Genomic DNA, 16,133 nt, shown 5'->3' with positions numbered 1-16,133 from the left:
AGGTACTTTATTTTAATTAATATTTCGTGAATAAGTTTTGTAGGTTAAATATAAATGTCTTGTATGTAAGTATAAATGTTTCAGAATTTTTAATTGGACTAGCACATATCTAATTATAACATGTAAATAATAACTAAAATAAAATATTCATTTTTCCAAAATCTTGTTTATTCATTTATTTATATATAATATCTACAGCTAGAAGCCAATTACAGATATTACATTAACTATGAGCTAAATAACAAGCACACACACATAAGTATAAAATTGACATATACAAATCTACCATTAATATTAAAATTTTGTGATCAATGGACTCCAATGTATCTACTTAAATAACTATATTAAAAGATTTTTTTCAAAATAATGTCTTACTAATAGACTCCAATGTAGGTATTTAGTCAACTAAAATAAAATCTCTGACGCCGAAATGGCCGACGCCGAAACGGCCTACGCCGAAACGGCTCTACGCCCAAACGGCCACGCCGAAATGGCCACGCCGAAACGGCGACGCCGAAATGTCCTAGACCCCAATATTACTTGTAACACATATCATCCTGGAGTTGCTAGATCAACTTTTTTCAAAAATTGTTATGAAAATTTAGACCATTTTAGTTTCACTGACTGGTGGGCGTATGGACTTATTGTTTTTCTTAGAATTTTCGTAGGAGTGGTGAGTAATAACTTATTTTTATTTTGTTAATAACATAGAGCTTTCACTCTTTCTGTTTATCGAGTTATCAAGATGGGTGAAGTCGAGTTCGCTCCGCTTCGTTCAGGTATATTTTAAAAGGGTACGAATTGGCTCCCGCATGAATGCGGGTAGGCTCTCATATAATCGCGGAAACATTAGATATTGTTGCCAAATCGTGTAATATTTATACTGCTTAGGAAATTTACATAGTGATATAGACTTTTTATAAGAAAATTATACTTTTAGACAAATACTTTTAGAGTTTGTTTTAGTTCAACATTGGCATATGTGGCAATTTTAACACAAATTATCGGTGTCGGCCGGTATGCGCTCGACCGTTTTGCGCTCTTACCTGAAATTGGCCGGTTTGCGCTCTACACTCTAATACCCGAAAGTTAAGTTAGGACCGAAGGGTTGGGTCTTCCTCCTTTCCCATAGATATTTCTAGGAATGTTTGCGCTCTACACTCTAATACCCGAAAGTTAAGTTAGGACCTAAGGGTTGGGTCTTTCTCCTTTCCCATAGATATTTCTAGGAAGGTTTGCGCTCTACACTCTAATACCCGAAAGTTAAGTTAGGACCGAAGGGTTGGGTCTTCCTCCTTTCCCATAGATATTTCTATGAAGGTACCTGTTTCTAACAAAAAGAGAAAATTTGAAAGAAGTGACAACGCTGGGTGATATTTTCGACATGTTTAGGTAAAATAAATTTTGTCTATGGGAGCCAATTCGGACTCTACCTTTTTTAGTTCAGGTAAAATTCTTACCATTGGGAGCGAACTCGACCCCGTCCAAAACACAGAATAAAAGATTATACTAAATTTACTTAACGTGGTCAATGAGTTTTTTTTTAATATTTGGAGAATATTTTTAATTTCGTCTAGTAGCTTATTAAAGCCATCAAAGTCGAAAAAATAAGAGACTGCATGGAACTATACCTATTGGTTCTATAAATATGTTTCTGACTGATTGATCTAGGACCTAGGATCTAGTAAAATGTTCATGCAGATTTGAATTAAAAGGCACACATCCATCAAGATAAAAAGCAGCAATTGATGGATAGAACAGCAAAATACCTATAGGCTATAGGGTACAAAAATATAGCTTTTTGATATTGTTTAGTTATGTACTCATGTGATCACTAAGAACTAGGCAACTATCTAGTTGAAAATCAAGGTTTTTTATTCTTCTGTATATTTTCCTCACGATTTAATTTTTAAAAGTCCACAAGGAAGAATTTCCTGTAGCTGGCTGTGTACCATTAATAATTATTACAAGTAAAGGCTATAGCGGGATAAAATGGTCAAAAATGCCCCCTCACCGATCAGTCCCGCTACTTATGTTTTCGATCAAGGATATAAAATTATGCCCTCATGCAAATTTTTAGCTTCCCAGGGGTCCTAAAACGTCTAAAATCGAGAAAAGAAGAATTTTTAGGATTTATTTTTTTGTGAGAGCAATTTTACTTCAAAAAATCTGAAAAAATTCAAGAGGTATCTTTTTAATACAAAATAACCTAATTTTTTTCAGATTTTTGTAATAAAAAATGAGCCCAGGAAATTTTTTTGAAATTTTCAAAAAAATTTTAGTCGATGATAATATGATTTGGCCAACTTTTAAATAGTATTTTTTTGAGTACTTTTTTCCGTTCTTTTAAATGGCAGAGGCAGAATTTTTAATATCTGAGCGGAAAGACAAATCGAAAAAACCGTTTTTGGCTGTCTCGAGATGCATCTATAACCACTGAAAAAGAACTAAAATTGTGAATTTTGTCATAAAATGTGGTACGTGAGGTTATAATAATATTTGGAACAATTTTTCCAAATAACTTATCGTTATCTGTAACGCGAAGCAAATCGAATCGCATATCGAAAATTCACCCCGTCTGGGATTCGCAGTAGGCCGCGTTTAAAATTTAAAGTGCAGTTGACTATTTTAAAAATTGTGAACCATCACCCTGTATGACTGTACAAAATTTCAAATCTGTATATATTTTTATAGCCGAAACATAGGGGTATCTTCATCTTAAATGCGACACACTGTATCTTATCAATTTGATAATTTATTGCAACTAATATAGTCGTATTTTTTATAGATTCAAAATATACAATCAAAGTACTGACTAATTCACTAATTTTATCATAAAAATTTCAAATTTATTGCATTAAGTATTGAACCAATTATTAATGTGTATTAATAATTAATGTGTATTAATACTGTGTATTAATACTGTGTAATTAATAATGTGTATTAATACTGTGTATAATTATGTGTAATAATATAATATAATATACAGAGTGGGTTTTATGTATGGAAACCCTCAATTATCTCCGAAATGGCTTGCAAGATTTTTATGGATTGTGGTGGGTTGGGGTTTTCTAATGTGGCCGATATTATAGTAATACTTACATTGTTGTCAGATCTTCCGTTTTTCTGAAAATCTAACTTTGTTATTTCAAATGGAACACCCTGTATATTTTTTGCGTTTTGAAGTCCTTAAGAAATACTGATTATTTTCCATGTTTAATTCCCTATACCTAAAGGCCATAATTTCGGAGTTATTGCTACATTTATTTAAAAAAACTTTTTAAACAAATTATAAAAATCAATTTTTTCAGCCTGCGTAGACATTATTTTACGTTCTTTGGAAAATTGGGAACAAAAATGTTCTGTTGTAATTTTTCTCTACAGTTAATCTTTTTCGAGTTATAAATAATTTAAAATTGAAAATAAATCGAATAATTACGAATTTCAAGGTTAAAAAACAAATCAAAAATATTATTTTTGAAACTACCAAGTATAGAAATTCAAGGTAAAGCCTTATTTTATCAGATACCAATAAGTAATTTGAGCTTGTTTCATTCTAAAATATTGTTTTTTAGTTGTTAATGCAGCCCGATCGCCCGTCCTCTCATATGCGCTTCATTAACATTTATTAAAAAGCAATGTTTTAGAATAAATCGTGCCAAAAATTTTTATAGCGAGCCCCTGAAAGAAGTGTTTGGGTACTCCGCAGTTTCAAAAATAATGTTTTTTATTTTTGTTTTTGAACCTTGAAAATCGTCATTATTCGATTTTTTTCAGTTTTAAATTGTTTATAACTCGAAAACGATTAACTTTAGAGAAAAATTTCAAAATACGTTTTTTGTTCCCAATGATCCAAAGAACGTAAAATAATGTCTACACTGGCCGAAAAAATTGATTTTTATAATTTCTTTAAATTTTTTTTTTAATAAATGTAGCAATAACACCGAAACTATGGCATTAAGGTATAGAGAATATAACATAAAAAATAATCAGTATATCTTAAGAACTTCTAAACGCAAAAAATATACAAGGTGTTCTATTTGAAAAAACGGAAAATCTGACAACAATGTAGTTATTACTATAATATCGGCCACATTAGAAAACCCCTACCCACCACAATCTATAAAAATCGTGCAAGTCGTTTTCGAGATACTTGAGGGGTTTTATACATAAAACTCACTCGATTTATTATAATAATATATTAATACGCATTAATTGCTTCAATATTTCAATGCAATCAATTTGAACTTTTTATGATAAAATTAGTGAATTAGTCAGTATTTCGAATGTATATTTTGAATCTATAAAAAATACGACTATATTAGTTGCATTAAATTATCGAATTGATAAGATACAGTGTGTCGCATTTAAGATGAAGACACCCCTACGTTTCGGCTATCAGTCATACAGGTTAATGGTTCACAATTTTTAAAATAGTCAACTGAACTTTAAAATTTAAACGCGGCCTACCGCGAATCCCCAAACAGGGTGAATTTTCGATATGCTTCGTGTTACAGATATCGATAAAAGTTATTTGGAAAAGTTGTTCCAAATATTATTACAACCCCACATACCAAATTAAATGACAAAATTCATTAGTTTTTTTTTCAGTTGTTGTAGTCAGGATCCTAAATCCTTAAATTGGCTGTCCCGAGATGCATCTCGAGACAGCCAAAAACGGTTTTTTCGATTTTTTCGGTCTTTCCGCTCAGATATTAAAAATTCTGCCTCTGCCATTTAAAAGAACGGCAAAAAGTACTCTAAAAAATACTATTTAAAAGTTCGCCAAATCATATTATCATAACCTAAATATTTTTTGAAAATTTCAAAAAATTTTTCTGGGCTTATTTTTCATTACAAAAATCTGAAAAAAATTAGGTTGTTTTGTATTAAAAAGATACAATCTCTTGAATTTTTCAGATTTTTTGAAGTAAAATTGCGCTCACAAAAAAATAAATCCTAAAAATTCTTCTTTTCTCGATTTTAGACGTTTTAGGACCCCTGGGAAGCTAAAAATTTGCATGAGGGCATAATTTTATATCCTTTATCGAAAACATAAGTAGCGGGGCTGATCGGTGAGGGGGCATTTTTGACCATCTTATCCCGCTATAGCCTTTAATGACAAATTTTTCTTTATAAAAGGTGTATTTATTTAAAAACCCTTAAAAGGGCCGAACATATCACAAAGAGTTTTCGCTCTCTAATCAGTGTTACCTAAAATAAGTATAATTGTATTAGTGAAGCCAAAAGTAAACATAAAATGTTGACCAAGGTAAAAAAACAAAGTTTGGTTTAAACAAACAAAGTTTTTTTAACTCCCCTCCCCTTGGTGATACTAAATGAGGTTTAAGACTACGCCCACCATTCCTATATCACCCCTGTATTTTTTAGTATCTACAAAAAATTAGTATCTTAAATATTTATTAAATACAGGTAGGAAGTATCATCCCATTTTATTATAGAAAATTAAAGACTCTAATAACGTTTAGAGGTAGACAAAAACAAAAACATTATTTTCTAACAAGGTTAAAACATGTTATTTAAACCCACATTTACCGCCAAATATGTTTGATATACTTATTAGAGAAAAATGGTCAAATTTTCGGTACATATTTACCGATGGGTCAAAAGACGCAAATGGAACGGGCTGTGCAGTATTCCACGAAAATAAAAATTACCATTATCAATATAGCCTACCTATTGAATGCTCAATATACACAGCAGAAATGATAGCAGGAATGTTTGCTGTTCAGTATGTACTACTGAATAAAACTAGAAAATTTTATCTCATTTATTCTTCTTCTTAAGGTGCCGAGACCGCTTGTCGATCGTTGGCTCTCATGTTGTGCAGCATATTAACAATCATTGTCTTATTTACAGCCGCACGAAATAGTTCAGTGCTAGTTTTCCCAAACCATTGGCGTAGGTTTTTAAGCCAAGAAGTTGTACGGCGGCCCACACTTCTTTTTCCCATTATTTTACCTTGCATGACAAGGTGAAGTATGTCATATTTTTCTGGGTGACGCATTATATGACCAAAGTATTCCAATTTGCGCCTTTTAACCGTGTTCACTACTTCGCAACTTTTATTCAAACGTTGCAAAACCCTTTCGTTTGTGACTCTTTCTACCCAACTGATCTTCAGAATACGGCGGTAGACCCACATTTCAAATGCTTCTAGGTTTTTTAAAAGCGATTCTGTCAGTGTCCATGCTTCAACCCCGTAAAGTAGTACTGTAGTAGATACTCATAGTATCTCATTTATAAACATGTTAAATTATGTAAATACAAGCTGTAAACGTAATATAATAGTCATAATTTGTTATGTGGTTTGAAAAAATTTAAAAAAATAATATATAAAAAACACATAATAAAATAATAACAAAAAAATAATAAATAAAAAAAAAGAAAAAAAATAGAAACAGAAATAAAAAAGAATAGAAAAAAAAAAGAAGTAAAAAAGTGTTTCGCACAAAATATATATTAAAAAAACAGTAAAATAATTAAAAAAAAACCAAAATAAAAAAAAGCTACACAATGTACCAATATGTATATAAAAATAATATAGTAGAATGTACTTAAAAAAAAAAGGTAGACAGAAAGGTTGCAGGTTGATTTTGACTGACAAAAATAATGAAAGACGTGCGAAAACTTTTTTTTAATAATACATCAACATTATTGTTTAATGTACAGTCTCCTCGGACCACGGATTAACAAGACTTTCTTCGACAACAATAACTGGATAATTATCTTGCAAGTCAGTTGTTGGTTGTTGGCACAGTGCCAGTGCTTTGTTGAAGATCAATTTCGGTTTTATTAGTGATGTTGAAAAAGTAACTATTCGTTACAAAGTACTCGTTACTTACGAATACCGAAAGTGACGATTACTATACAGAGAGGCAAATCGTTACTTTCATTACTCTGATTACTTCGTTACTTCGTACTAATCGTATCAGAGCCAGTACCTATTTGAGTATTGTATCTACAATCGGTTGATATCGGAATCGGACCGGTATTCCACGAGTGTTCGGTATCAGTACAGAGTACAGTTAACAAAAATTTTATCTATGAAGGGCGAAGGCTATGAAGAGTTTTACAGGACTACAGGGTGCTGAGGAGTAGGTGAAATAGAGGGAGGTATATCATTTAACAAAGCATGCACCCAGAAACAGATGTCTATACGATAAAATACGATTTGTCAAGGTAGATAATTCACAGTTGTTTGTTTCTTTTGAAAATAAAAATGCAACACATTAGATTTTAATAATAAATACACACTATTCTTATAAGGCCTAGAAAAAAAATACCTAGCTTAGATTGACCGGGAAAATGTAGAAATGATAATATTTCTAGACTTTGATCATCAACTTTAATTTTACATTTAGGTATTGCATTGTTTTTATTAGACCAGGGCAGTTAACACTAAAAACACAGGAATAAATCTACATATTATAAATATGTACATATTATACAGGAATAAATATCTACATATTATAATACAATATCTACATATTATACAGGAATAAATCTACATACACTCGCGATCATAAAATCCGGGTCACCTTAAAAATCACCGATATTTCATTTTTAACAAGCTTAATCGTAAATAATAATAACACAAATACAAACTAATACATGTTTCTGACAATTGTTGTCGGCTTAGCGATTTCCTTTGTAACAAAGAATTCCAAAATTGCCGATTTCCCGGAAAAGTGCAAACGTGTCAAAATGAACGGTATCTATAACTGTCAAACGCAGCGAACACCGTTTATTATTGCCGTCTTAATTGTTCATTAGTGTCATTATTAGTGTTTATTATTGTTTATTTTTTGCCAAAAATGCCTTTGACTGTTGTTGAAACGGCACGAATTGTTGCGCTTGTGGAAGACTGTCACGCTCAACGGCAAGTCGCAAGAACTGTTGGTGTAAGCCTTTCTACGGTTCAACGAGTACTTCAAAGATTTCAGGAGACGGGTTTGCTAACCAGAGGGCCTGGCTCTGGACCAAGAAGAAAGACCACGGCACTAGATGACCGTTTCCTTGTGTTTCAAGCTTTACGAAACCGGACCTCAACTGCAGTTATGCATCGAAATCGTCTACAGGAAGTGCGAAATTGCAACGTTAGCGTTGCAACAGTCAGGAGAAGACTTCGCTCTTCTGGACTATCTTCTCGGGTAATGGCTACAGGTCGCAACTTCGCCGGGAGGATCGAGTTGCACGACTAGCTTTTGCTCGACAATACGCGCATTGGGAAACTAACGATTGGAGCAAAGTGTTATTTTCAGATGAATCCCGTTTCTACCTAACTGGATCCGATGGAAGTGTAAGAGTTTGGAGGAGAACCGGCAAACGATTTTCACAAGCTTGCATTGCTCCAAGAATGCCATTTGGTGGTGGCTCGGTTATGGCTTAGGGAGGTGTGGTTTCGGATTTCCAGAGTTACCTTTTGTCGAAAATGGGTCCTTAACTGCACGAAGGTACATTACGGAGATTCTGGAGGAGCATGTTATGCCCGCCATGGTGGGGCTTGGAGAAGATGCCGTTTTTATGCAGGACAACGCACGACCGCACGTTGCCAGGATCAGTATGCAATACTTATACGAGGTTGGAATTACGAGGTTACCCTGGCCAGCTAGGTCTCCGGACATAAATCCTATCGAACATATCTGGGATGATTTGAAAAAACGTATTCAAACCCATATACCTTCTCCTAACAAAGCACAGGAGCTTAAGGATCTGTTAATTAGAGAGTGGAATAACATACCACAACATCTAATCCGGAGTAAAATTGAGAGTATGCCCCGTCGTCTGCAAGAGGTTATTAGAGCAAGGGGAGGCAATACACGATATTAGACATTGAAATTTCACTGATATTCTACCACGTTCTGTACTTTCCATTTTTTTTCGTTTGTCTGAATTATCAACAATTTTATTTTGTTATCTGCTGTTTCAATAAAAACAATAAAAAAAACGTTTTTTTTTTCAAACAAACATTGATGACAAATAAAAAATACATTAGCTTAGCCTAAAAAAATGTTATTACTGTACCAGAGTCAAAAATGTTCAAGAAACTTGAAATTTTCAGGGTGACCCGGATTTTATGATCGCGAGTGTATTTTTAAATGTAGTAGGTACGTAGAGACTTGCAACTTTTTGCATCGTATTTAGGATTAGGATGACGTCTGCAAAAAAGTCTACAATAGAAAAATGGATGGAAATGCATTATTACATTTTCAAGTGTATAAAACGCATCGAAAAATGCATAAACATGTTAAAATCAGTATATTAAGGACAAGAATTTCTTATTTCGGGGTATTTGGGGTCACTGAACATGAATATGCAATGAGATCCGACCTCCGAAGCACCTGGAACATCTAGAGTTTCGAGGGTTTGTTTTTGGCACTTAATTGATGCAAACAGTTTACTCGAGATTACTGATATTGTGGAGCAACAATGACAGAACAATTAACAACATTAATTAACAAAATCATAAAACACAATAAAATACCGGAAGAATGGAGAACAAGCGAACTAATTATTCTACTATTCAAAAAGGAGATAGAAGCAGCCAGAAAACTACAGAAGTATCAACTTGTTAAATGCAACTTGCATTTATCAACTAATAAACTTGCAACTAAATTTTTACAAGACCTAATGAATCAGAGGATAAGTTTAGCAGATGAAAAATAGGGTTGTCGTACTGGAAGATCGTGTAACGATGCAATATTCGTCACAAAGCAAATTATCTAGAAATCACTAGAGTATAATAGACCAGCATTTCTATGTCTGATTGACTTGAAGAAAGTATTTGACATAGTAGAGTTAAGACTTACAGATGTAATCCATCTTCTGTATAATAGAGAATTTCCCTTAGATATCATAAAAAGCTATTGAAAAATTCTACCATAACAACAAAATGGAAGTCAGAATAGACGGACAACTTACAGAATCTATAGATATAGGCAGCGGACTAAGACAGGGAGACTATTTGAGTCCTATGCTCTTCAATTTAATCATGGATGAATGTTTATGTACTTTTGGATGCATTCTATACTGCAATTATGCATTTCCATCCATTTTTCTATTGAAAACTTTTTCCTGTTTCACTATTTCCCTAAAAATCATTTATTTTTTCCTAAATGCCTTGGTCTAAGTGTATTTTATTGTTATGATTCAAAAATCTAAAATAATATCTGAACGGACCAAAAAATTAGTAGAATTTATAAAAAAAATAATTTTTTCCGCAAATCGCCAGGAAATTTTGACATTCCTGTCAAAACTTCTTGAAGAAAAAGTCAGGACTTCCTTACTGTAAGGAAATGTCATTTCCTTACTGTAAGGAAATGATATTTCCGTACAGTTGTTAGTTTGACAATTCAACCTCAATACGTTTCCATAGTAACCCAAGTAATTTTATTAGGAATTTCAAAGCACCATTTATTTGGGAATAAAATTATCGCGTTTTTTTTTAAATCAATCAATATCTGTCGAATTTTAAACGATTTGCGGAAAAATAGTATGTTTACCTCGTAGGAAAAGCCACATTCCTGGACTCTGTGTTGCTAAGTCTCGGCTTGCGCCTCGACTTAGCAATCTTCACAGTCGTCCAGGAATGTTAAGCTTTTCCTACCCGGTAAACAATGTACTATTAATTATTAGTTAGTCTGGACAAAATATGTAGGGTACCCCTTGTGTTTAATAATTTTTAACATAATAGATTACATAACATTTAATTTCTATCCATTAAATATAGTCCTGTCGCCAGGGGGGGTACAACGGCCTCCTGTATTCAGATGGACTTACCCAAGTTTTTTTTATGTATTTTGACCTGTAGAACACGAATTTTTTGGGTAACAGTTGATCCGGATGTCGATAAGATTGTTATAAACCAAGAAGTTGAGGAATCACATAACAGCGATTTCTCGCAAAACAAAACATTTTTTTGTATTTTTTAGGCCATTTTAACCAAAAAATGTTCCTACAAATTTTTTCGTAGGATGCATAGTTTTCGAGATAAACGAGGTTGAACTTTCAAAAAATCGAAAAATTGGAATTTTTAAACCCGAATAACTTTTGATTAAAAAATAAAATAGCAATTCTGCTTACCGCATTTGAAAGTTCAAGTCAAATTATATCGGTTTTAATTATTTGTATTGCCAAAAATGTATTATTTTATTGTTAAAACAAAGCTATAAACACCTAGTGCTTGAGTGATGTTTCAATTATTTCTCATTTAAAATCGAACGAGTACGTAGAGGAGGTAAAAGTGCAAGCGGGGCTATTTCTAAGTAGCATGCAATAAAACGCATGTATTAGGCACGGGAAACAGTATGTGTTTATAGCTTTTTTTAACAATCAAAAAATAAATTTGTAGCAATACAAATATTCAAAACAGATATAATTTGACTTAAACTTTTAAAGGCGGTAAGCAGAATTGCTATTTTATTTTTTATTCAAACGTTATTCGGGTTCAAAAATTGCAATTTTTCCATTTTTTGAAAGTTCAACCGCGTTTATCTCGAAAACTATGCATCCTACGAAAAAACTTGTAGGAACATTTTTTGGTTAGAATGACCCAAAAAATACAAAAAAATGTTTTGTTTTGCGAGAAATCGCTGTTATGTAATTCCTCAACTTCTTTGTTTATAACAATCTTATAGACATCCGGATCAACTGTTACCCAAAAAATTCGTGTTCTACGGGTCAAAATACATAAAAAAAACTTGGGTAAGTCCATCTGAATTAAGAAGGCCGTTGTACCCCCCCTGGCGACAGGACTAATAGATCGGTGAAGGTCGTTGTTATATCTGATCCTATACAAAATACTGAGAAATGCGATTACTGATTAACGGTCCTCAAATACAAAAGTAATCAAAATATCCTACTAATACAAAATATGTACTGAGAAATGCGATTCTCCATATGATTAAAAAATACAAAAGTAACAAATACTGTAAATTATTACTTTATAAAAACTATCGATTTGTAAGGATTACTCGAAAGTCACTATAATCAACATCACTAGGTTTTATCAAGCCACTCGGCGTCATCATTTTCGCGCACTACGCAGGATAATCTCTCGATCTGCCGTTCGATCGTCGCGTGAGGATGCGGAAAGGACGAACATTGTGCATCTCTAGCCTATTATTGCTCGGATTCAGTTGCTTGTGACCAGAATTCAAATGTGTCTTAGCTTTTTTCTCTGTCCAGAAGTACAATGCACACCGCTGGCATGCCCGTTCCAAAAGTATCTGAAGATCCTTCTGGAGGCTAGGGCAATATAGGTCATAAATCAATTTACCGATTAGGAGAACGACGCAAAAGAAATGGAGTAAACCTGTTGCCATCATGCTATTGAAGATTTGAATTTATATAGGCCACTGGACGACTGCAAAATCACGTCATCATCACACTTTACCACCTAGTGATTTCGCGTTCGATTCGATTTTGTACGCATTTCACGAAAACATTAATACACGTAACGTCGCTTTTCGGTTGAGTATCGCGCATTTGCCGAAAAAACAAATATATGTGATATATTACTACACTACACCCCTCTTCCCTTTCGATCCTCACGTGCTTAATACAAAAAAATATACCATGATCTATCTTCAAGCCTTAATCTATCCATCTCTGGATATAGGCTTCCCCTTCTCTTTTCCACTGGTTTCTATCCAATGCTGTGGTCATCCATCTGGATCTAGCATGCTTTTTGAGGTCGTCGCTCCATCCCATCTGAGGCCTTCCTCTTTCTCTCTTATGTTCCCATGGTCGCCAGTAGATTATTTGCTTGTTCCATCTTTCATCTGCTTGTCGGATGGTGTGACCTGCAAATTTTCATTTGAGTTTTGCCACCGGCTCCTTAACGTCTTCACTTTGGTTACTCCTCTGATCTAGGCATTTCTTTTGCAATCTGTAAGTTTTATATGCAGCATCTCTCTTTCCATCGATCTTTGCGCTTTTGCCACTTTATCGATATGCTCCTTTGTAAGTGTCCAAACTTGGGAGCTATATGTGAAAATAGGAAGTATGTGTACACTGGTTAAAAATTCGCGTTCTAAGATATTGCGGGTATTTTTTGTTTTTCAAAAGGTAGCTTAACTTACCGAATGCTACTTAGGCCAGTCTGATTCGCCTTTTTATTTATCCCCCACTTGCAAAAATTAAAAAACAAATAGCACTGATTTATGAACTATTTATGAGCTTTCATATTCCGCAAATTAAAAATTTTGAGCTCGTTACACTGGCCAGGAATTCAATATCAAAGTGGGGTGGGGGGCTGAATCAGCCTTCCCCCCACTACTTAAAAATAGGGATATTGAATCGATCCTTGCGGCATAATTATCCGACGTACGTAGCTGCACAGCTACTACATTTGAATTGGTATATAATGTTAGATGTGAGATCACTAGGAATTGGTATATAATGTTAGATGCAAGATCATTAATTATAGAAATTAATCATTAATCATTATAGAAATCGTAGCTGTGCAGCTACGTACGTCGGGAAGACTCGACGTCACTTTAATGTCAGATGTTGCGAACACTTAGGTGTCACTCCTCACTTAGGAAGACGATCAAGAACAGTTCCAAATTCAGCAGTATTCCAACATATGACTGATTCTGACCACCCTATTAGTCGTAAGGACTTCTCAATCATTGGTCATGCAAGTTCTCCAACGGAACTCAGCATCAAGGAGGTATTATCCATATTTCTTTTGAAGCCACCCTTAAACACGCAACAAGACATGGCATGTTTGAAATTATTGACTTGACCCAATGATTGTCAATGTCATTTTTTTACGTTTTCATTAATTATTATTTGTTCCTTTAAAATTATTTTAAAGCATCCGCTCAAGAAACTTATTATTCTGACGATGATTAAAGTAATAATTGAAACGTCACAATGAATTTTAATTTAGTTATGGGTTTTATCTTTAAGTTTATTATTTTTATCAAGTTTAATGGTGTGTCCTTATCTAAATAATTGTATTTATAAAATACCTTGTGAATCCGAACAATTTTATTTAGGTGAAACATCAAGACCATTAAACGTTAGAATAAGTGAACATCAGTCTTATATTAAAAATAGACACCATAGGAAGTTCGCCCTTACCCGAAATGTAGTTAGGTTTGTGTGTCCCTAAGCCGACGATATGATAGATCTCAAATATGTCAACACGCATGGGATAATGTACATAGAGTTCAGTGGAGATATTCAAGTATAGTCCTGAAAGAAACATATAGTAAAAAGAGAAAAATCTAAGAAGCGGCTCTAATTATGTAAACGAAACCAATTGTGTCGCAAATTCCTCGGTAGAATGCAGTAGGATGTGGTTACCCACACTAAAAGAGGAAGTCAGTAGAAAGAAAATACCACGATTATTAAGTCAATAACATATCGAGTTAGTACATATTTTATATTTTAGTATTAGTTATATATTATTAGTTATGTATTAGTTATGTATTACTAATCTTATTTATAATTTAAAATAACATAATTATGTACATATTAAGGTCAGAATTTGGTATTAGTTTTGACAGTAAACTAAAGTAAGACCTAATACTTCCAATGTCGGAATAGTATTACGAGGTTTTTTCCTAGTTTTTTTGTAGTAGTCACCGTTGCATGTGGTTGTCTTTTTAAAGACAAATCACACGTTATGATTTTTTTTGTGACGGATATTCTTGAGTTGAGGTTGATTTCATGTAATCGAATGAACTATCTTTCAGTAAAGTCGTCCCACGAACGCAACTCATAAATATTGGCAATATCATTTTAAGGTCTTCTTCTCTAAAATGTATATATTATGTCTGAATTGCCGATATAAATGAGTCAGATTAAATAAATTATTAGAAGAATTTTTTACTAAGCAACAACATTTTTGTTTAATTCAATAATATTTTTTGTATTTTGACAACGGCATCCGATTTGGACGTCGAAACGTTAATAAAATCATTTTTTTAGTAAAATTGTGGCTTATTTCCCATCAAAACTAGTTAATTGTATAATATACATAATTAATATACATATTATATTCCTTAACTTTTTCTATTATATTTTGACCTAACATGATCGAGGAGTTTTCGCTGTAATCTATTTATAATATACACCATGATCTATTTACATATAATAAATTATAATAAACAAAATATATTTTTTATTTCAGTCTCCTAGACAAGCTTCTCAACCGGCAATAATGCTAGCAGTATCGAAGGAATTCAAAAATGTAACTGGTACATTCTATGGAAAATATTTTCCAGATTTGAAACCTCTTGGAGCTCACAATAAAGTTTTCTGTAAAAAAATCTGGGATGTGTCAGAGAAGATTGTTAAACTAAGTCCAGAAGAAAAAATATAATAAATATAATAAATTTCAATTTAAAATGTTATCAATATATTTACGAAGCTTGTTCAATTAATTGAAACCCACTTTTGGTACAGAAAAAAATTATTGGCAAATATATCTACAATTAATTACAATTAGTAATAAGTAATACAGTACAATAATTGATCAAAGTATTTGATAAATGTGTGCTGCCAGCTGCCGATGCCGGTTCTATTCAGGGCCGGATTTAAGGTAGGGCAGGCTGGGCAGCTGTCCGGGGCCCCCACATTTCGGGGGCCCCACAAAGTCCCAAACATAAGAGGTTCATTTAAACAGATATTGACAGGAGATACAGGAACAATGTATGACAAGTATAAATTGAAGGATCGTAGGAGTGATAATAGATATTGCATTGTTCATGGTTACGTTTTTGACCTTCCACCGGATGAGTGTATTGCTTCGTTTGTAAATTCTTATCAAGTGATGAGAAGAGAATTTTGTGATAGGAAACCTGCAGATGCAGATAGTAGGCTTATGGATCACGAATTGTCTAAAGCACACGAAAGAATTGGGCGTGTTGATACTGAAGTAGCAAAACATGTCGAAGAAATAAAGATTTATTGGAAAATGGTAACTCAAAGACTAATTTTAGTGTTATAAAGATTATTTGTGAACGAGATTTAGCATTTCGCAGCAAAAAGGAGTTGTCGAATTCATCACAAAATGAAAATTATTTGAAAATACTCCAGTTATTAGCTGAATATGACCAATTTTTGAAGCACCATATTTTAATAAATATTAAAAT

General features: G+C 33.1%; 1 protein-coding gene across 1 annotated transcript in view; it reads left to right on the top strand.

Annotated features, from left to right (window-relative positions):
• The window catches only part of LOC126890687 (retinol dehydrogenase 13-like), a 44,360-nt gene extending 28,968 nt beyond the window's left edge, over positions 1–15,392 (top strand). The window contains exons 4-5 of the mRNA XM_050659864.1: positions 541–673; positions 15,170–15,392. Coding sequence (XP_050515821.1) covers positions 541–673; positions 15,170–15,361 — 325 coding nt within the window. The 3' untranslated portion in view covers positions 15,362–15,392. The remainder of the gene's footprint in view (positions 1–540; positions 674–15,169) is intronic.
• Positions 15,393–16,133: the final 741 nt, after the last annotated feature.

This window comes from Diabrotica virgifera, chromosome 1 (genome assembly GCF_917563875.1).
Source record: "Diabrotica virgifera virgifera chromosome 1, PGI_DIABVI_V3a".
NCBI lineage: Eukaryota > Metazoa > Arthropoda > Insecta > Coleoptera > Chrysomelidae > Diabrotica > Diabrotica virgifera.
The sequence above is the reverse complement of the archived record's forward strand: the minus strand, read 5'-3'. Positions and strand labels throughout refer to the sequence as shown.